Raw genomic sequence first — 24,205 nt, 5'->3', positions numbered from 1 at the left:
GCCGTTGTATTTGGGTATTTGTTTGTCTTATTTGAGTTTTTTTCATATGGTAGATTATAATTCTGGCTGTACTTAACATTTAAACTCTGTAACGATTTGCTGATTCCTGATCATGCGTTTATATTGTATTTGAGGTCATATATCTTGCGAAATATACAACATAGTCTGTTTACAGTAGCAATAAAACCACATCCTTTCGCCAAAATGGCATTCTCTAGTTCAATATGGTCGTAAGACGAAATACATTGTGCAAAAACCAGACCCTTAAATTTATTCGTCATGACTAAAGCTCAAATTTAAACGAAAACCAGAGCTTTCATAATTGTTACATGCGTTACCTGACAATCGTGAGATGTGAATGTTTTCTCGTGGATTTTACTTTAATATGTTCTTTACAAATAAATTATAACAAGCTCACTATCTTTCAGGTTTTTAAGTTGCTCTCCTGGTTTATGATTGGGGCACCAATAGTGTCGTTGTTCTGCCCATGTTTTGGCAAAAAAAATCCCTTTCTGAACGTTCCTAAGAACAAATTTATTTACAACTTGGTAAGCAAATTGCAACACCTCAACGACTGTGATATGTTTTAATTATCATGGGTCATACAATGTAAATATAATGTCAACGAGTTTAAAATAGTCGTAAAATATCAAATGTCAAGCATGCATTATAAGTACATTTTATATTATCTTATGTTTGATGTGTTTTATAAATAATGTCAATGGTAGTAAGTTAATTTGTTTATGAATTAGCGAATAACGTTCTTAAAGTGTCGGGTTACATATAACGTAAGTTCGGTTTGTATTCGTAAGAAAAAACGGTTTAGTTTTATAATGTGTCCCGTTTATTAATTTTGCCTACAGATTTCGTTCGCAGTGTTTCTGACCATGTTTGCGTATGTCCTGCTATTTGATCTTGCTACAAATGTATCGACATTGGAATACGTATTGTTGGCATGGGTGTTGACAGTTTTGGCAGAAGAAATCCGGCAGGTAATTGCATGAGTGTCCTCCGCCAGATGTACTAAGAACTTCGGACAAAATGATTAAAAGAAGCTATGTATTTGCCTTCTGCCAAATATTTCTTCAATTATACTCGAACCCCTATTTTATATTTTGTAATATAAAAGAAGTCACAATCACAATTTACTTAAACCGTAATAATGCCCTTAAGTTTATTTGAATCATGTTTCATTTTCGTTAAGATGGCATCCGACATATCGACGTACTTCAAGAACGCGTGGAATGTTCTAGACGTTGTCACAATCGTTGTGTTTATCGTTGGGTTTGGCTTGCGATTCAAGCAATTTCCAGAGTCATTTGATGCACCCAAGGTCGTTCTTGCTGTCGATTTTGTAGCATTCGTCTTCAGACTTACCCATGTATTCTCAATTCACAAAGTCCTTGGTCCGAAACTTCTTATGATCAGACGTATGGTATGTTTATTTTTTACATAATCATTAAACACCTAGGGTGTGTATACGTTAAGTTTGAAGATAAATGTGCTAATTAAGCGAGGCAAATAAAACATGCAGTGTGAGCCTTGGCGAGTTGTTCTGGTCAACATGTCAAGCAATCACGAGAAACAAACGATGAAATTTCAAAATCTCTACCAGGAAAGCTTTTATCCGCAATCAAAACTAATTTTGTAGAATTTCATTTTTCACTATGTTGTGTATTACAATAAATGGCAAAACCTCACACAATGTGATAGCCATATGAAGCAATTAAAGAAAATGAAGTCATTGACGAATATCTTTTTACAGGTTTATTCTAGTCAACACCATGTAGATTTGGTTGGATTGTTTTCAATTCAATTTAATTGACCATTCGGGCCATTACATACAACATCACAGAATCAACTCGTACAATACAATACACCGGACCAATACTCTTATACAATATGTTTGTTTTATTCAACGAGTTAAGTATAATCATGCTAATATGTAAGGAACAGACAGTTTTATGACGATTTAAAATCCATTTGTTCAGTTTTTCACTATTTTAAAATCAAAACATAGTGGTCCAGCTTAACTAAAATAAATCCCAATAGTTGTTCAATAATATGACGTGATGTGTATAACACGTTGACAACACATTTTCAACAAAATTTATTCCTGCGATTTGTCAATCAAAAATGAGAAAATATATAGCAATAAATTTGCTAATAATGTACCCTTACATATTTTGAAGACAAATATGAATGCAATGGCTTCCAAAACATGAAAACAATTTGATTTATTGATATATTGATGTATTAGTTACATTATCAATGATCGCGTTGTTTATTGACATGTTTAAAGTATATGAATTTTTAATAATAGGTCAAAGATCTGATGTATTTCCTGATTATTCTGGCAGTGTTTATGGTATCATATGCCATTGCTTCACACTCTGTCCTTTACCCCGTATCGCCACCAACGTGGGATACAGTACGACAAGTTCTGAGGAGACCTTACTGGCATCTGTATGGAGAATTGTTCCTAGATGAAACGGAAGGTATGCTTAATTTCGACAGTATATATATGACTTGTGTATATACGGTTATATAAATAATGTAAACAAGTATTGTATTATCATCAGAATTGGTTTACTTCTGGATTCTTAACGATGGCTAAATTGACATATTATTATTACGAGTGAACAGCAACAACAAAACAAGAAAGTATTGTCGTAAGTTCTAAAACGCTGTATTGCAAATGTTGCTTTTCATATCATTATTCAAATACAAGGTACTTCACTGTTTACGGCGAAAACCCCAAGGCACTATTCAAATTCAGGAATAAGAAGGATAGAGTACATAAACCTTAACCCTGTAATTCTTGTGCGTATCTGGAAAATAATTGAGTGAAAAATAATGTAGAAGTATTTCTTAATAGTGGAAAGATTGTTTTGTTTTATCGAAAGAAAATCAAATTGTGTTATACATTAGGTTAAAGAATAATCAGCATTCATATTTAACTTTTATGTCTGTGTTTTTGTCAAAGAATGAACACAAAAATCACAAACCAAACCCGTTAAATGGCATTGGTATACGTATTTAAAAGATTTTAAAAACGAATGTTACAGAATGGCTTGTATGAATATCATTTTCATTTTTAAGTGCATTACTTGCTAGACATTTAAATATTTGAACAAAGAGCAGTTTGAATCACACAACCAATCTGAAATTATCTATAGACAAAACAGTTGAACAAGTTATCAAAGTTGTCAATGCCATTAAATGTATTGTATTGCAATTGCCAAAACCCATACAAATATTAATGTCATGCACGTTTCTTTTAAAATGTCTTAAAGTAGATTTAGTCTTGAACTGATGATGATTTAATAGTTATCTTTACGCTCATAAATACTTCATAACTTTAAAATGAACAAACCGCTATTCATATAGAGCACGTTTTTTTTGAAACAGGACAGTCGACTTGCAGCGACAATGCTACTATCTGGACAGCGAAAGACATGCCAAGATGTCCAAGCGAAACTGGAAAGATTGTGGTCCCTATCATGATGGGATTCTATATGCTGTTCGTCAATATCCTCCTTCTAAACCTTCTCATTGCGATTTTTAGGTATGAATTCGATATATATAACGTTATATAATATTGGAAATTGATTATTATGCTGAATTTGATAAACGTTTTTACTGTCAGATATACACCTTGAGAACTGTATTAATAATTATCGATGTATTAACAATTAATTTAAAAAACATTTCCAACCCGAAATATTATCCCCGTACAAAATATAACATTGATTAAAATTTTGATTGGTAAAACTGTATGGTAGTATGTTGATAGTATTTAAAATACTCAAATTCGACACAGGTCAGCATTGTTAAAGATAAGATATTGCATATGACATGACAAGTTAGTTTTAAGGGCTCAGACCATAGGGTTTGACCCTAACCCTCAACTCCATCACGATTCCGAATTGCTTAAAAAATGATAAAATGTATATTGTTATATATTGTGTTAAGATATAGTTTCTATTAACAACATTAACAACATTTGGTATATTAATTCTAGTTTTAACATAAAACAGAGTTTTGGCACCAATAAAAGGAAGAATTATGTTACAAACCAATTAAAAAATATCAGCAAATCTTAATCAAGCGAAAACATTCTCTACATGATCAATATAAAAAAGGCCTGCAAAGCATGAATTGATAATCAACATATACCAGTTTTTTTAAATACATGAACACATGACTGGACTGATCTATGCAAGGACATTAAAAAGGTCTGGTATGGTATCTTATTTCCCTCTGCTCTTGCACTTACATGCATTTAATACTTAAACAGCATTTATAGTTTTATAGAAAGTATTTTATTTTCGTTTTATACAACCAATTGTTTTCAAAATCTTCTTCAATTTAGAAATAAATGTTCAATTATTGTCGCCATTTGCAGATATGTTCCGTGCCAATTTACAAAATGTTTAATGTCACGGAGTAAGTAAAAATCAATGGTATGGTTTGAAGCATTGAACTTCAGTATATGGCCTCGATGTGTGTGTGAGCGTCAGCGTGCGTGTGTGCGTGTGCGGGTGTGCGTGTGTGTGTGTGTGTGCGTGTATGTGGGCGCGTGTGCGTGTGTATGGGGTGGTTTAGCTCCACAAAAGTTCTGAGTAAAAAGGTTTACATGTGAAAATAGCAATACTTTTCTTTTGACCTGTTACTGAAAAAGACAGCACCATAAAACAATTTTAACTCGTACGTATTTCAACTGATAATTTTTTTGTTTGCAAAACATCGTTTTCGCATCTATTCAACAAGATGATTGCTTGTTGGGCCCTGTCCCATTAGCTAATTGACTTATGTGTAATGTGAGACGTTTATCTGTAACACAATTAGGCCCTGGGTAGAAAGTTATTGGCTCCGGTATCAAGGAGTCCTTGGTATTATAAGACGATATAATTGGTGTGTTACAGGCCGTAATATCTTGATAAATAGTATTTTTTTATGTATTGTTTTATTGAGACCGAAATCCAGAAGAAATACTTTTATCTTTAAATAATGTATCTTTCCAGCCACTCAATTGCGAAAATTCAAGTTCAATCGGAGAATCACTGGGTGTACCAGAGGTACTTTCTGATAAAAGAATACGTATCAAGAAATGTGTATTACCCTCCTCTGAATGTGATTTGGATGGTTATCACGATTATTCGGTGTTGTGTATAAAAACGAAATGTATTCAAAGACAACAGTCGTCATTTTTGTGAGTCTTTAATTTATATAATTAAACACACAATCACACGTTAGATGATTGCATCTTTCGCTCAAGAAGTCCAGTGCATTTAGTTTAATATATACTGATTTGGTTATTTATATACGTGTTAACATATTCCTATATATTTGTATTAACACTCATACATTTGTATGATTTTGTTTAAAGGTGAATACCCGAACGTTAGAGCAAACAAGATAAAGAAGTTGCAAGCATCTGCTGTCAAAGCATGTGATGAATCGCGTAAAGACAATGTAGATGCAAAGATACAAGCCACACACGAAATGTACGATATACACGCATTATTTTCTAATTGTATGGTATAACATATTATTTTCAAACAGGACTTATTAGCGCCCGTATACTAAAGATCGAAAGATTTTATTTGACCGACGGTGACACCAGTTCCGTTTAGGTATTTTGTTGTTGCTTTTTAAGCTTGCTGTGATGGTCTTTGAAATTTCTAATTTCTTATTTTTATGAACACACTATTGAGCTGTTTATGAATGTTTAAAACACACACACAGACAAATAAAGTAAATTTTAAAATGTGACAGCAGAAGAAAATCCTTATAATACAGCTCGGTCTGTCCTTTATTTTAGGCAAGGAACCAATTTACAAACAGTGAGACAAAACACACCTACACAATACAAGTACCATGTACACAGCACACGCACAAAACATAAACACAACCGGGTTAACCGCCTTGGAAAATTAACAGAAAATCACAATAGTACAATCATTATAATGCCGTATTTGTTTGTTTAAACATACTATTGATTATATGAACGTGATCTTTTTTTTTAAAGCTTTTTTAATTCATCAGTTAACAATAGTATTGATATACCATCTACCTGTACCTATATTATCTAACGACATGTGTTATTCAGCGCCGAATACTAATTCATACAATTGTTTGATACAACTTTATATTGAAAAGCGCATGTAGGATATTGTTATAATGTGAATGCATATGCATGTTTAAAATCAATCTTAATTATATGAGAATAAGAGATAATTGTATATGAGGTTTTATAGCGTGATGTTGGCACCCTAACCGAATAGCACCAATATTTTATGAAAATCATTTTTTTATGTAGCTTTACATACTAATACAAGCACAACTTTATCTGACAATATGATACTGTTACACAAATGTGAATGGATCTGAAATCCTTATATTATGATATAATAAAATTAATGTACCTATGCAAAATGTTTGTTGTTTCAGGCTTCATCAGATGGTAAGTGCTTTAATTTCAAGAATGATGTCGAAAACAAATTTGTGTCAATGCATGTCGTTACTTTTAGTAATGTTTAGTAAATATTATCACATTTTACAACGTTTCACACTAGTTGTGATGTTTACATTAATTTTGAAAACTTTACAACTACTGTGACTTTGTACATTTCAGTCGGAAAGAATAAATCTCGTTGAAGCAAACATGTAAGTAAAACATACTATTTTACCTATAAAAATTTTAAAGTTAAAGTTAAAGTACATTTAACAATAAATGACGTGTTTAATCCATATTAAGTGTATCTGATTGCATTCTTACTTTAAAGAATGCAAACGAAGTATTCTCTGTATTCACGTGTTATTTTTAAAGAGGTTACATGTCCCCAGCTGGTTACACCTTAGGCTACTAAAGGTTTAACCTCCGTTCCTCATGTATGTGTCTCCTTCAATTCATCCTTCCGAAAAATTGATCCTGCGATTTCTCAAAAATAACTGAACATACTTGGATAAGATGCGGCATATTTATAAAAGATCAAATGGCAGGCCGCGCTGTTAATTAAAGAAAACAAAGCGTCCTCTGTTCGTCCGTGCATACAACAAATCTAAGATGAAAAGTACATACATTATGATCACGCAACTTGTATATCATGTGATAATAGGACTATGCATACACCTACATTTTTACCCTTTCAGTTTTTGCAAAGGTCAGGTGACGTTATTTAAACATGAACTTGTACAACAGTGATATTTCTCTTTATGTTCATAAGTAGTACGCATTGTATGTTATTCAAGCAGTTCAACGCAGTAGTGTTATACGTTTTAATTGGCACAATATGGATGTATTGTGCGTTGAATACTAACCAGAGCACCAACTTATTTGACACTTAGGTATTACTATGATCATTAATATTATCATTAAATCGAATTATGTATGTTGCAATGTTCAAATGGATATGCCTATGCATTAAATGAAGTTTAAATTTGTGTTTCAGAATTGATGAGATTCATGAGATGGTAATACTCTATTTTAGATAGAGATTTTGATAACCTTATATTTCATTGCACGTTTATCGTGGCATGTTTATTCGACATATACTTTTTTCATAAGTCATAGAATACTGCAAACAATCATGATTAATCTTTCGTGAACATACACAAAAGTTTAATAAAGTTTCAATATATTTGTGATGTTCAAATTAATGACAACATTGCTTTTGAACATTTCAGGAGAAAAGAATGAATGTCTTTGAAACTAAGATGTAAGTAAAAATACCGTTTTCCACATTACGTATAAAAGTGCGATATATCTTATCATTTATGACGCTAATGCTCATCGCGCATATTAAACTATATATGTACAACTAGTTTTCTGTGTTAACTATTGATTTGTAAAAATTTTTTTAATAAGTTTACTGCAAAACTCAATTTTAAGATAAAAAAGAAAAGTTAGTTTATTAAGAGAGAAGTTCTATTTACGGTTGATTATTAATTTCTACAGATTAGAGGAATTGAAGAAGTTGCGCAAACAAAATCGCAAGTCAAATATGACACGAGGGGTAAAGGCGGACGTATAAGGTAAATACGAATTTTGTTGAAATATAAGGAATATTCAAAGTGGTTTTGTATACTATTTTATGAAGATTTCAGGACGTTTTAAAGAAATAACAATAGCAACATATAGTGATTTAACCAACGAACTTCACCGGTTTAATACCAAGATATGATATAAACTGACCACAAGTTACATTTGTTTTGAGCATGCTTATGAACGTTTAACAACTGTTTCTAAAGCTTACAAACACATTAACACAATTAAAAACCTTTCTCTCGTTATTTTGACGTTGATATATAACAGTAATTTAACGCGTTGATGAATAAACATTAAGTGAGTCACCATCTTTCGGTAACAATATGACGCTCTATTTGCTTCTGGCATGTTTATTTACATTATTTATATTTAAAATGCCGAAAGACGGAGACAGAGTGATGGTACGATCAACGGACCACATATTTGATGCAACTCTTCAACAGAAAACTCGAGGACGAATTAAAAGCAAAATCAATGAAAGAGACTGTCAATGTTTATTCATTCGATGGTATGCGGTTTTATGATAACATACATATGTTATAAAGCTTCACACAACACTTACATAACATTATATGTCCATGTGGGGTTGTTTTCATAACCTGTTGTATTTATTTGTTAATATTGCACTTGTAAAATGTTTGTTAGATGATAATATGACGGCTGTGTGTTATTTATAAGTATTTCATGGGTATTTCTACATTTACATAGTTATCTGATTATATATAAATTAGCTTTATAAGATGTTTAAAACGTTTTCAATAATGCACTTTTTATGATGGTGAATGAATGATTAATGCATGTTATCATAGTTTATGTAACTTAAATGCATTTTATAATCTTCCTGTGGGTGTAAACTTCTTAAAATATTAGTTAAATGTACCGATACAATATTTAGAGCCCGAAACCAGCGGGCAATATATCGTTGCCACTTCAGGTATAAGTGTGGGCAAATGCAGTTTTTTTAGCTATTTGCCTAATATAAGCGATTTCCTATTATCGTAAATGACGTTTCAAACAATGTTTTTGTTCACGATTTTTTACAAATGTCTTGAACATCAAACACACGTATCATAAACGCAGAGTAAATATGAGACTGCATAACTTATGTTTGTTCTTTACCGAAGTCTGTAAAGATAAAATGATTACATTTTCAAGCCTGTTTGAAGATACAACTAATGGAAATGAAAAAAAGCTACTAAGACGACACTTAACTATCTGTTGAATAAGCACTGTAATGAGTTGTGTTAATTTTCTTTTTAGATTTTATTATTTATATGGAAACTTACAAATGGTTGCGGTATAATATAAAAAAGCACATTAATCTTCGAACCTCTCCGCATAAGAGTGACCCCAAAGACAGCCTGCAAACGCAAACGTTATATGAATCTCAGTGTTTGGCTTTGGTCCGGTCAATATTTTTGGGCTCAATTGTCGGTCACTATAATGTGGTGGAGCCGTGAATGTTCGGAATTCATTTATATCATATTTTTGTTGACTCTTTATGTTATTCGAATGGAGTTGGACAAATTGTCGTGCTTTCTTGCAATTTTATTTTTAATTTTATATAATGGTCTCAACTGAACATTGCAGATATTTAATCCGCAATATACGATATCCGTCCGTCCTTCGCGCTTCCTTGCGTTATGCACTTCCGCGCGTCCTGTACCTCGTGTCTGCGTCAGTTTTCATGAACCAGTATTCGATTTTATTTCCACTTGATAATGAAGGAATTTAGATGACGTGCATGCGCACATGTAATTTCTGTCAAATAATGTCCCGTTTGATAAGCATTAATTCGTTTCACTTTATATTGTGTGTTTTTAATTGCATTCATGTATTTTGCTTATTTGTTTTTTATTTATTGTTTATTGTGCATGACATTCATGTTATATATATATATAATTGTATGTATTTAGTTGTGAATATAGTTGTAAATCGCACTTATGTACGTTTACCATGTTATATGTAGCATAACTGATGGTGTTAATCATAAATGACAATAAGGGCACAATATTATCAAATGCAAATGATGCTGATACAAAATTTCTTCGATAATAAGCAATATACTTAACAGAAGCATCTGTGATATATTTAGCTTATATCCGCTTTAAGCTCTAGTGTGCGGATAATGGTTTGTTATAGAGTTATGTTAATTCGGAGCTTTATTAAGATTGCATGCTAAACTCATAACTAAAATGGTTTGTGAAATTTGCTTACATCTGCTTCGCTTAAATCTTGATATGAAAGTACAAAAATATAAACAAAACTGTTCGATGTCGTCTTTTTGACAAAACAGATTCTGTCACCATTTGTCGGGACAATCACGATTGCAGCAGTTATTGTTTTCTTGTAAAACTGGCCTGTTCATGATATCACTTTTCCGATCGCGGGTAGTTTGTCCTTCAATGTAGAACTTTGATTGCATTGCTGATGTTTGCGTGAAAGTATGACGTGTGATAAAGTGAATTATTCATGCTTATTCCAATTATATTGCAGTGAAATTGTAATCCCATATGTTATGTTCGAGTTTTATATTTTTATACAAAACATTATCATTTTATTTTAAGAATTAAAACTTACATACATTTGAGGCAGGCTGCGTCAATATGTTATCAAAACATAGGATTCTATCATCCGATATAATGCTTGTATATAGTAAGAAAACTGTAAACCGCTATTATAAATTACTAATCAAAGGATTATTTCTTGATACATGTTGCGTTTATTTTGTTATTAATATTGGTTATCTTTTAATAAAACCTTAAAGTTATGTTTTATTTGAACTGAATACCTGGTACACGAGGACATTTGTATTATGTTTATCAAAAGTGACCAAGTTAAATGATAATATTTTTTATTAGTAAAAATTACCAATTGTTAATATTTACTGGACGTAAATTTATATACCTTTTTGGGACTGTACAACTAAATAAAATACCATATGTAGGTTTAGCATGTGTTATATTAAAACCATACCGTAGGATGTATTGATGACAATCAAGTTGTCATTAACTAATAAAACATTTAAAAAGTATTTTAGATATATTGTTTCCTATTGAAGTATTAGATCATGTAACTTAACCAAAAACAATTCTGGACAAAATATGAAGCTGTAATAAAAAAATATTTTATGAGAATTTAATGTAAAAATTATCATGTGTAAAGTGTAAAGGAATATTAAGACACAAAATAAGTTTATACTTTGCTACTATGACGATGGTACCAACACATGTCGTATAGGGAGGAACAAACGATGTTTTATACTATGACCTATGCAAAATTAGCTACATTATGAACATTGTACACTGTATATGGTGTTTTTACATTCCAGTCCGTCCTATTGCCATTAGAAAGGCACCCATTTTTGAAAGAATTCATGTAATGTTCTAGTATTAAAGCAATTGTACAATCGTTAACATGTTGTTGTTTGTCATTGATGTTGCCTATATGTTCTTAAGAATAAACTCTGTATTTACAAAATGTAGGGGCACTTAATTGGAAACTCGGTGCAAAGGATTAATTTTGAGACTGATTTTATGTAACAATTTTAGTGCCAAAGCAGTGTTTTCTGTCGGTGTATGTGGTAACGCATAATTTATTGTCTAAGAAGTAAGATTGTATGCATTTGTATTGCGATCGAAAGTGAATATAATCAGTTTTTAATTTACACAAGGCTCTCACAGTATGAAACAAAAAAAGACAAGAGCATCCCTGGCGAGATAGTCGTTGTATTTAGCATTCTTAAAAAATATGACTCAAGAATTACGTGATTGTGTGACAACCGAGATAAGTAGTATTAACGGGAGATAATAAAAATCCATGATTTATGTTTGCATCATTTGTGTTTATTGCAAAGGTAAGTGCACTTTAAAGCTATTAACTGTTCGATATAAGAACGCCTTCCGACGAAGTAGTTAAAGCGAAATTTAAAAATGATCAAAGGCATTACTATATCAAGAACTTAAACAATTATAACGGATGTTAAACTGGGTACAAATGAGGAGAAAATATTTTAATAAAGTGTTCATATAATAACTCACACGAATGCGAGGTTTTACTATACTATCACAAAAAACATAACCCAAGAGAATGAATAAGATTAAATTATTAAACGAAAAACAATTACGATATTAACGTAGACACAGTATTGTGTGATAGAATATAAAATGCATTTATATACCATTTCATGTTCAACTATAAGTTAAACTATGAGATTTTTTAATCATCAAAGTCAATAAAAAACAGTTTACACTAGTTGGTCTCCCAGTTGAAACAATTCAGCATGTGTCCCTTTCGATACGGTACGTCCTTGCAAACAAACTTTATAACTCAGAACACAAAACACTTCTTGCGATCAATTTATTTGTGTTATCTTCCAACAACATGCTTTTTTTTAATTAAAACAAAAGCCTTAATAAAGGAGTTTTTAAATTCATTAAAAGAATTTGTTCATTTATCGTCGAATTGACAATGGATTTTCATTTTTTGTCTCAGATTAAACAAAAAGAAACAATGTACATGAGTAATAACACTAAATAACACTTATATTGTAGACTCATTCTTACAATTTCGATTATGAGTAATAATCATCAGCGAAACGATTTTGGATAATTTTTGTTTTTTTTTATCGTTTTCTTTATGTTTTGTGACTCTACTGGGATAGCTTTTATCAAAATTAAAATGTACCACGATATGCAACAGACCTGATTGCCGAGTGGTTTTAACAATAGCTTTTCAGTACAAAGGTCAGTAGTTCGATCATACGTTTTTGACATTTTATCTATTTTTTTCTTTCTTTTTTTTATCCAGGAGCTCTATAGTTTCGATGGTTACATGAATCAATTCAAAGCATTTAGTTACGACCTTCAAAACACAAGTCCCTTTGAAGGTCGTTTTGCATGAAATGCGAAAATCATTTGCAAATAATTTATAAAATGTGTATTTAGAATTAAAGATTCCGATGCCTAGTATTTAGAGAAAAAAAACAACAGCAGGTAAATGTAAAAACGCAATTCAACATGTATTATAAGTTATAGATTACTCACGTACGGTTAAGTTAGCACCCTAAAGTAAAATTATCAATAACACATATAATTATAGCGACACGGAGCATAACGATATAATCCGGGATGACCGTGTAATTAACAAGCATTCGATTTCCGAGAAAACACGACATCATCAGATAACCTTGGAAGAATCGACTCGGTTAACGCTACAATTAATGTTGCCTTCGGAATGTTGATATGCAGAAAGCCTTTGACTAGATGTTCTTATAAAGTATTTTAACGATATAACATGCGTGTTGATAGTGCTAAAGGTAGTTTTATCACAGTATGATACATTACCGAATAGCTTGGCATGAACTCTCTCAATATATATTAGTATCTCGCAGGCGATACTTGCGAATGTATATACTGTTTATATAAAGATAATTAACATACTTAAAAAGCGCAGGCATTACATTTGCACATTTGCTGTAAATCATTTAAAATTTGTCGTCCGTATATTCATATTCTGTTTATAGACAATTATTATCTACATCATTAACGTTAATATACTGCCGCTTAATATTGTATAAAGCAAGGATCGCGTTTAATTTACCAAAGTATGTTAATTTTCAAATTCTTACATGCTTCCCTCAAAAAGATCCATACACGGGAGACTGCAATAAATGAATATGTATGGAGGTAAATTTTGAGTGCAATAATCTGGAATGCCCACGAAAGAATGCTCAAAATTCATCCAAATAGAAACACGGTAAAACTCATATGGCATCAGCATACCGTGATATTTGAACGCCTCAAATATGGGCATATATTTTCAACTTAAAATTTTCAGCTAATTAAAAGATAAATTAAATACGCACTCAGTGACTGCTGACACGCATATACCGGTCATTTGTCAAGTTGATAACTCGTATCAAACCAATATTTGCAAGAATGATGTTCTCCAACTTAGAATATTACTTAAAATGCAAAACCTAAGAAAGCAATTCAAACCAATACAATGCATTTTAAATCACGAATATTTAAAAAATAAACGTATCAACCATGATTTTCCACTGACGGTAATTAACTATCTACATGTAACTACTGTCATGGTGATAGTTTACTTGCTCATATACAGTGAGATAGCAAAGCATAGAAAAAGGTGGAATGTTGACGGATAATAAATGCACAATTACAAGATCTATCTAATATATTGGTTTATTGTTGTTGATAGAACAACTACGAGGCTCTTCTGGAGCATTCCAGCATGGCCGAACATTCACTGTTACAGCTTTATTGGTTTGGGTGGCGCTTTTAATTGCACTGCTGAAAAATGCAGTGACCGACTAAATCAGTTTGACGTCGATATTATTGCACACGTTAACATATTTTAAACAAGCTTCCATGCCCTTGATGAAAATTACACTAAAATTTCTAAACAGGAATCTGTTTGACAACTTCAATATTTTGTTCAGAAATGTGTTGATACATAGCCTGGAACAATACTTCCTCTTTCTGAAAAAGTGTGTGTAGTCTACAGACACAGTAATAAAGACATATACAAATTTATAAATGACTATAATGACAGAAAAGTCTATGCGCCGAAATCATATTGTACTGGAATGATACCTAGCCCCTTATCTTGACTTAATCGACACAAGCCACAGTACCGACGTCAAGACCAACACCGTAGCTGAAAAACAGACTCGGTCCGATATCCAGCCCGACATTAAAACCGACAAAAGCCACGTCCCTGACATAAGTTTTTACGCCAACACCGACCTCAGAGTTGGATCTGCAATCAAGTCCAACATCTACACCGACAACAGACTTAGCCCAGACAACTATACCGACACCAAACCAACAGACCCGGTCTCGACATCCAGACTGACACCAGTACTAACAATAATCATTGCCAGATATACTGACCGGAATCAACATGCGACAACCGACCCGGCCTCGTACAGGCTAGTCAGAGACGACACTCTACTCTCCGCCTTAACTTGTTTTTCGCTTAAAAGAGACTTTATTAAAAAGAAAAAAATATCATAAGAGCGGAAATTTTCGTCCTTGAGCAGTCTCTGCGAACAGCACATGCTAGTTTGGGACGTTACTTAACGGACATGCATAAAGCCCCGTTTCCCCAGAGCGCGGCTCCAATACAACTAAAATGTGGTCTAACAGCAATTTTTCTTCGGTATATGGATATATCAATTTTCTTACAAAATTAGGGAAGAAAAACAAAAAGTGGTGGGTTCTGATGTGTTGACTCTTTTATTTGGTGATATGATTAAGATTTTATGACAGACACAATGAAAAAACAGCATCGGCTTACTATTAAAGTACTATTGTATATTAAAATGCAAGGACGTTAGAGTGGTCTTCAGTTTTTAGGAGACTTGTTCACATATTTGGGTAATTTAAAAAAACGTCATTAATTATGTTTTCTAGTTTTAAATAGTCTCAACTGATTAATTTCAAGAAAACGATTGACTTAAATTGCCTTTCCCAAGATTCGAACCCGGTACCTCAGGAACAAAAAATAATGAGTTACCACTGCGCTACGAAGGCTTTTGTCGTAATAAGGGAAACATAAACGTTATTTGAGAATTACATGTAATTTTCAAATTATGGAGAAAAAGCGTTACAAACACTTTAACTCTATTATCTTACCTATTTCGGATGATGATTATCCATTAATGAACAAATAACATTATGTACGTAAACCAAAGAAAGAAGTCCGTTACTGCATCCAACCACTTTGCATCTCCAGATTCTGCATTCGCAAGCAAAATAGCTCCGATCGGATGATAAATGCGCCTCAAAAACACTGACGAAGTACATCGGTATTTTCGGTTGCAAAAAATGACCAATCAAAAGATTTAAAAGCTATCGGAAATTATTTGATTTTTTTAAATATACTTTTTGCGGAGATTACTGTGTCCGCACGGCTAGCTCAGTTGGTACAGCAAGATACTGTTAAGCACGAAACTAACATTTGCCGTATCTTACTTGATACTGAATGGACTAACTTTATACTTTGACACACCCGGAGGCCCGTGTACTTCGACAATAACGATCTACGAACCTTACTGTACTAATTAAATAGTATTGCAATGCTTGTCTTTATCAGATCTATGTCAAGTTTGGAACTGGGTAAGTGTATTATATCTTCGCAGTTTAGCTATCAATTGGCAAATACGACAAACACTTGTTTTAAAAAGCATTTACATTTTACCCAAATAGCTAAATCATATAATGTTGGCAGCCTGTCACCATGGTCACCCTTCCTTACTTCCAACTGTTTTCTTCAAAAATTGTGATTGATTCGCATCAAGGTGTATAGCGTTATATACCGACCGAAACATTTGAGCAAAATCGCCCCACCAATACTTTGAGTACTTTGATTAACATTGGTCTTAGTCATGTGCGTTATTTCGCTTGTTTAAACATAATGCATGCATTCTTTTTTAATAAATTAATTATATTATGAAAATCGTAAATTAACCAAACTGTTAGCAAGTCCTATTTAGGCAGTTGAACATATTTGTGTAAATTTTATAATTAAATATATGGTATCGTATACGTATGCAATATGTAAAAATACATTTCAGAACAATATGTATTATATTATATTTCACTTTAAGATCTACAACAAAGGTACATATATGGGCTCATAAAGATATCTACTATTTTGACATATATTTAGATTATTTGATGCATATTTCATGGTCAATGTTTTTTACTACGGGTTATGACGTAGATGTATGTAATTTGCAAGTTTATTCTATGAGCTTAATTTGCATTAGCTTGCCAGCAAAACAAAATCTGGTTTTCACTACAATATGCACTATAAAGCGATTTGTATCTTCAATTGTTTGAACGCATACATACTCTAAATAATTCAAGCGAACGTGTGAAATCGCCGTATGACAAGCATGTCATTAACGCTAGTCAAAACACTACATTTACATCCATTTACCGCCACTGATGTTGTTGATAACCGAAGTTGGGTTGCTTGAAGTCATTTTGCACTTATTTATAAGACGCTGTTCACAGTTGTGACAAGATCACACCCATGCTAATGTGTACATATCGTGACGGTACGTTGCGTAAAGCTGTTGTTTGTATTATTCAAATTCAAAAAACTGCCTTGGGATGGTATAAATTATTGAAACGATTGATAGCTAGGGAAAATTTTGATCGTGGTTGATTTTACATAGCCTAACGCGTAGTACACATTCATAATACAATTCTTAACACTTGTTTTATAGCGGTTGCATTGGATTTGCTTCATTTTATCATCATAACATACGGTTGCACATTAACGTTCAAACACGCATTCGAACCTAAGAATATTAATGATGGTATCATCACTTGTTATGCATCTTGCATCCGTCGTTATGATCTATGGTTGTTTTGCGGCTCCCGATCGACCGGTGGCCGTTCCGAGAAAACCACTTCCGGCCCCGGTGCCTTTGTCGAGAGACCCACGTCTAGATCCGACGAGGGAGCCACTTCGGCCGCTCGAGTGTCCAAAGACGTGCGTCCTACCAGCCTGTGTTGATGTTTATACGCCGCCAGGAAGTTGCTGTCCGATTTGCCGACTACCAGGTGCAAATTGTGTATAATTTAAATTTTATATATGTTTCTAGTGTGTTTTTATAAAGAAATTTTTGTTTTGTTTTGTTATATTCTATTATTGTTCTAAGCCATGTGTATTTGTAAGTTACGTTGGTGTAATTGTGTGCGTCTTTTTCTGTTGAAAGCTCTTCTTAAGAATCATTTAATTTTTGTTTCATTCAGGTCACCCATTGCTTTATTTCCTAAAATGGTAAAGTAAAATAACGGTTATCAATTAAAATAGTTAATAACAAATAACAACGTGTTTGTCGTCTTATGTTATTGATGTTACCCTTAGTTGTTTTTGTCTGTAATTTTCTCCATTTACTGGTGATATAGTTTTAATCGTTGTGTGGTCTACGTTTTTCCCTGATAATTTGTATGATTTAATTTGGTTTTGATTTAAAATATAAATTCCTGAGAATCATCACTGATTGTTTTGTTATATGATTCATAAACATAAAGAGTTATAGCTAAAATTATTATTTTAACTATTGTGTGTAGTCTACAAAAATAAGTGACCCTCGCTCAGGGAAAACCGGGTTCTGCATGTGCGTAAAATGTCGTCCTTGATTAGCCCGTGCAGTCCTCACAGGCTAATCGGAAACGGTACTTTCTGCGTAAATTGGATTTTTCTAGGAACAGAATTCTTTTACACGAAAAATACCATAACATCGGAAAGTGTCGTCCATGATAAGCCTGTGTGGACTGCGCAGGTTAGTTTGGGATGACACTTTACGCACATGTATTAAGCCTGGTTTTCCCATTTTTCCAGGACGAGGTTCATTCGTATTGAAAAAAGTATAACTTAATGTGTTTCAACTGATTAATCTGTAGTTACTATTTGGTAATCGATTTTTAATATAAGTTTAAGATTTTTATTATCTTCTCACATTACCATTGTCGTCAATTATTCAATATAATTTGTTTATCTCGGTCTTTAAACTTTAGAGATTTGTCCATTTTAGTTAACACAGGCTAAATTAAGCGGAAACAATAGTTACCCTGTTAAGGGCTATTACTATGATATTTAAAACGTTTACAAAGCAGATAAAATAATATATAAATGTAATGTAATATCAGAAGATTTCTTTAAAGGAGAAAAACATAATAAAACATTTTTATTTTTAATTGATATTAAACATCTTTATAAACCGAATGTATGTAGAAATGTCAAATGTTTCGAAAAAGACCCTCACCCTAACAATAACCCTAACCTAACCCTAACCCTACGACTTAAGGTTTAAAATAACTAGTGATCTCAAAATAGTTCAAGTGCATGCTTCTTAAATTATATATCACATTTAAACAGCTTCAATTATACTTTCCTGCGTTTAGAACGCTTGTAAATGTCATAAAACATCATTGGTAGTCTGCGTATCCACAAACTGAGATGTATTTTTCCATGTGGTTAGGATATGTATTATGCATTTTAAATGCGTGTTTCTGAAAACGGGCCCCGTTATTGTTAAAATGATACCGTATCACTGTTTTAAAGAAAATGTATAATTTACGTACGATTGTTAAAGCGACCAAATTACTCACATGTCGTATTTAATATTGAGCGTGGGCAGTATAGACCAAAACAATTCACTATATGTTTAATCATTCCGAAACGCATGCGTTTGTAACACTAATTTATGTACTCACAGTTTTACATAAAGTGGGTTTTAAAGTAAACCGAAATGACGTCTTAGCGCGAACATTTCCATGTGTTTAACAAAATGTTGCCCGCTGAATATAAGCAGTATAGAAGAAAGGAATGAACACAGAGATGCTTAATTATATGGTACCGGGCTAAGCGCATGTGCGTAAAGTGTCATCCCAAGTTAGCCTGTGCAGTTCGCATATGCTTAACAGGGACGATACTTTCAGCCTAAAACCCAAGTCTCACTTTTTCCGGTAGAGCCCCGGTCCATCCCGGTTTGCTAACGCCGGACGACCGGCGTGAACCGGGATGATTCGTAGATTTTTTTTAACACGGTCACACAATTCCCCGGTTCCGCTCCGGTTGTAGCCAGTCTACAACCCGGTAGAGTCCCGGTCAACCCCGGACTACCTTGGGTTTATCCCGGTGAAACCCCGGCAAAGCCTTGGTTGTCGCCTGTAATGGTCAGGTGGAGCCCCGGTGAAAGCCGGCAGCGTCCCGACAGCCCCGTTATACCGTAACTCCACCAGCGTTTACAGGGGATATACCGGCATTAGACCCCGGCAGAGCTAAGGCAACGCCCCTTTTTAACCCCGGTCATCGCCGGTTGCCCAGGCAGAGCGCCGGTTTACCGATGTACCGTAGCTATACCGGGACTCTGCCGGCATTCACCGGGGTTCCATCGGGGCAACACCAGAGACAACCGGGGCGTTGCCTTAGCTCTTGCGGGGTATGTTTGGGCCCCGGTGGAGCTACCGTGCCGTCCTGGTTGTTCCCGATGCCGCGCCAGTCATTGCCGGTCTTTCCAGGTGACTCCCGGTTCATCCCGAAGTAATACTTTCCCGGTGGAGCCTCGGTTGTCCCCGGTCGTCCCCGGTGGAGCCCCGGTACATCCCGGTAGAGCCCTGGTTCATCCCGGCAGATCCCGGATCTTGCTCCAGGACTCAACCGGCATCATATTGAGACTGGGCCTTAAACTGGATTTTTCATAAGAAGAGATTTTGTTTATACGAACAATTCCATAAAAGCGGAATATGGCGCCCCTTATAAGCCTGAGCGGACTGAACATTCTCATGTCTCATGAAAGTGTCTGTCCAGATTACCTATTGCAGACTGAACTAACAAATTTGGGATGACACTGTACGCCCAATCGATAAGATCAATAAAAGGTGAAGTCATATCTACCAATAATAAACGCCCACAATGGGACATGGGCGAAACCGTCATCATGTATATATTACAATACGGACGCATTTTGCAATCTAAAACTTTCGAGTATTTTTAAACCAACGAAGGATTAATGCTTTTCCTAACAGTGCACCTTAAAGCTTGCGTTTTTCTTCACATGTCAGCACTTGCTCATCCAAATTCATGTGTAGAAACAAACGAAACAAGAGTTTTCTTTTGTGATATGTATTTGGAATACTCGTGTCAAATGAATGTTAGGAATTTTAATAGAATTCATAAGTTTAACAGTTACATTATTACTATGTATTTATAGTATTGAAAAATTGTTACGCCATTAATACTTATCAACAATTTATCCTTAACCATAAATGTTTAAGAAAAATCTGAGATATGTTTTAATGTTTTAAAATAGTATTATTACATATAAACATGTTTTAGGTTTGTATTATTTATATTTCAGCCGAGCAGATCGTTTGTGTGAAGGATGGACGAACTTACAATGACGGTAGGTATTGCCTCTCATATGCAGTCCAAACAGGGACGATACTTGACGCACATGCATTGAGTCCAGTTTTCCCATACAAGGCTCATTAAACGACATCGACCAGATAGCTAATGTGGGAAATCAGTAATAAAGTGTTTCGCAAGTCATGCCTCACTACCACGGATTCAAATAGGTCACTTGTTAGTAACTCGCATTCGTATGTATGTAGTGGGTGTGGGAGTGGGGGCACATCATTCAATCAAAGCCGTGGAGCATTAATTGTATTTATTGACGCTGACCAATATAGCCATGACGGAAAAGACCTACACAATACAATGACAATATTTTACAAACAGAACAAAACAAACGATACTACGAAAAATGAATTAAATGAACTTCACATTCATTAAACTAATTCACACACATTTCATAATGCAATAATACACAATTTTCGTTAAATGAAAACTGTTTAACTCACCAGGTTGGAAAAAACGACGACTATGGACTTGCGTCCACTAGACGGTCTTGAAAAATGCAAGCGTGGTCAGTAATTTCATAATGAAATCAACAGGTACATCTGAATGACCAATGAAAATCTTGCATCAGATCAATTCTAAATAACGATTGAACATGACCACAATTGCACGAGCTTTTATTGGCTGAACGAACACTGGCGAGAGGACGAAATTCCCACAAAGAAGTAAATGAATGTTATGTAAAAAGGAAGATACGAAATTTACCTTACTACATGTACAATTATTATCTATCGAGTAAACACAGGAAAAGTGTTAGTAGGTTAACTTGCAGTCGAAATGTAATTTAAATACTGTTGCATATGGCAAAGCATGCACACACAAAACAAGTCAAACAAACACAACGAAAACAAGAAACAATATCCAATCATTGATAACACTGTTTTGCGGACGTTTCCTGTCTTAAAATTGTTTTTGATAGTCATTTTCTGGCGCACGGTGTTTTATTTCTGTGCTCCTGACGAGCGATTTAAGAATTTCAACCTGTAATGACCAACGTGTATTGTCGTCTTATATGGTCAATATAAAAACAAGAAACACAAGAAACACATCCCATTGCGAAACATGGTCGACTAAGTGCCGCTGTGTTGTAGATTTGAAGCATGTGCTTTCCTTCGAAAGGCAACGGGCTCAATAACTACGGCATGCATGTTTTAATCAACGATTTTTTTAAATAATAATTGAATAGACTATCACTTGTTAACAAATCATACATGATTCAATGATATCAAACCAATGGTGAAAAATTCATTAGTCAGTTTAATTTTTTTTTTCAAAAAAATAAGGGCAGGAGGAAAACAAACATGTGGGCATAGAATTGTTCTATAATGTATGATTGAGGGTTGCTTTTACACGTTGCGTGCAGTTGCTTCTGTGTTTTATTCCGCAACATCAATCCGCTTCTGTATATTATATAAACAAAAACTTTTAAGTCTTTACAACAATAATGGTTTAAAAGAGCAAAGTTTATCGAAATCATATTAAGAATCCTTTTATTTTATGGCATTTATATTGAAATAACAAATGTTGAAACTTATTAAATATAAAAATTATCAATACATTGTAATCATATGCATATGATTTTCACGTGTTTAATCCTACTTTCTATTTTCAGGCGAGAGTGTGCCCGATAATGACCCCTGTAAACGCTGCAGTTGCAGAAGAGGTCTTATCATGTGCGCAATGATGTCGTGTGCCGCGTGTGATGGCCCCAGACTCCCTGGGCAATGTTGTCGTTCCTGTTCGTAAAACCATGGTGTAAAATTGCTTCTGTATATTTCAATTATCAAATAATTTTGAGACAGAAAAAAACAATAGAAGTCGTAATTACAGGCCTGACGTGTTACTTTTCAATCCTCAAGAGAACAAATTCGTATGGAAACTCCCTAAATATATAATTTTTCATGAATGTTGCAGTCCAATGTCGATAGTCATGCTTGAAATTTGTATGTCTCCTGTGGCTTACTTTTGCGGTGTTTATTGTTGTATATAAAAACGTGAAAAGAACAATCAGCATGTGATGTATAACTATTGTACTTGCTATATTTGAATGCAAATGCGTCCTGTAAGCATATAAAATTCAACACGCATTGATATTGCAACTCCATTATTAACGTACAACTGTAAACATGATTATCTTTGCAACTATCAGTGGTGTTGATGTCTCTTTTAATGGAAATCTAAAATAAATACGATCGTCGCTCTGCGAAAACAGGGCGTATTGAATGTGTAAAGTGTCGTCCCAGATTAGCGTCTGTAGTCCGCACATGGTAATCAGAAACGGCTCTTTCCGCCTAAAATGGATTTTGTGATATAATACAATACGTTTAACCGAAAAATACCTTAAGAGCTGACATTGTCGTTCCTGATTATCCTGTGGGAAATGTATAAGGTTATTTGGGACGCCACTTTACGCACATGCATTAAATGGACCATTGCACAGATATTGAAGTTTGTCATTAAATGCTTTATATTGATTATTGTAAAAATTGGATTAAAAATTTACAGTCATAATCAAGAATACAATTAAAGAAAAAAAAACAAGTAACCCTCAACGGGGCTCGAACCAATAACCCTGAAGTAAAAGTTTAACGCTTTAACACTCGGCCATCCGTGCTAATACAATGAGGGATGTATTTTATACTTTATACAAGCAATCCTCGTAGTGTCACAAAATATAACGACATGAACAGAACTCTCCAAATTTTTCAATCGTTTCGCGTTGCAACGCTTTATATTTCATGTTTTTTAATCTTCAAAACATGCCAATAATGGATATTTTAGAGCATGGTAAATGTTCAGTATTACTGTTTCGTGACAAATATCATAACTACAACGCAAATTGGCGAATCTGAAACAATTTTTGTTTAATATTGCCAATTTACCAAAACGTGAAAAGGTCCCTTTAAGCCCCGAATTACTCGACCGCGGCTCATATTCCTTGGTAAGGTTTCAGTTTATTTATGTTTTGGTTTGATGACTCGGTACTATTGGGGACAATTATGTCATATGTGTAACTAGCATCGCGCAAAACATGATTCTGCATAATTCTGGAATAACACGTATGTCCTGTTATAATATGTATATCGTTGAAAACATAATAGTAAGGTTACCTCATTAATTGCATAAAGGAGTATTAGACAAACTGTGTATAATGCATGTAGGGTTAGAGTCCGCACAGGTTAATCA

General features: G+C 33.8%; 2 protein-coding genes across 3 annotated transcripts in view; both read left to right on the top strand.

Annotated features, from left to right (window-relative positions):
- The window catches only part of LOC127860712 (uncharacterized), a 372,542-nt gene that overhangs the window by 98,282 nt on the left and 250,055 nt on the right, over positions 1-24,205 (top strand). The window lies entirely within an intron of this gene.
- Positions 742-5,213, top strand: LOC127860716 (transient receptor potential cation channel subfamily M member-like 2). Its single transcript, XM_052398983.1, has 5 exons — positions 742-992; positions 1,205-1,435; positions 2,324-2,498; positions 3,412-3,568; positions 5,028-5,213. Exons 1-5 carry the CDS (start codon positions 888-890, stop codon positions 5,176-5,178), a joined length of 819 nt encoding a protein of 272 aa, XP_052254943.1. The 5' UTR covers positions 742-887; the 3' UTR covers positions 5,179-5,213.

The sequence above is a fragment of the Dreissena polymorpha genome, chromosome 15 (assembly GCF_020536995.1).
Source record: "Dreissena polymorpha isolate Duluth1 chromosome 15, UMN_Dpol_1.0, whole genome shotgun sequence".
Classification (NCBI taxonomy): domain Eukaryota; kingdom Metazoa; phylum Mollusca; class Bivalvia; order Myida; family Dreissenidae; genus Dreissena; species Dreissena polymorpha.
The sequence above is the reverse complement of the archived record's forward strand: the minus strand, read 5'-3'. Positions and strand labels throughout refer to the sequence as shown.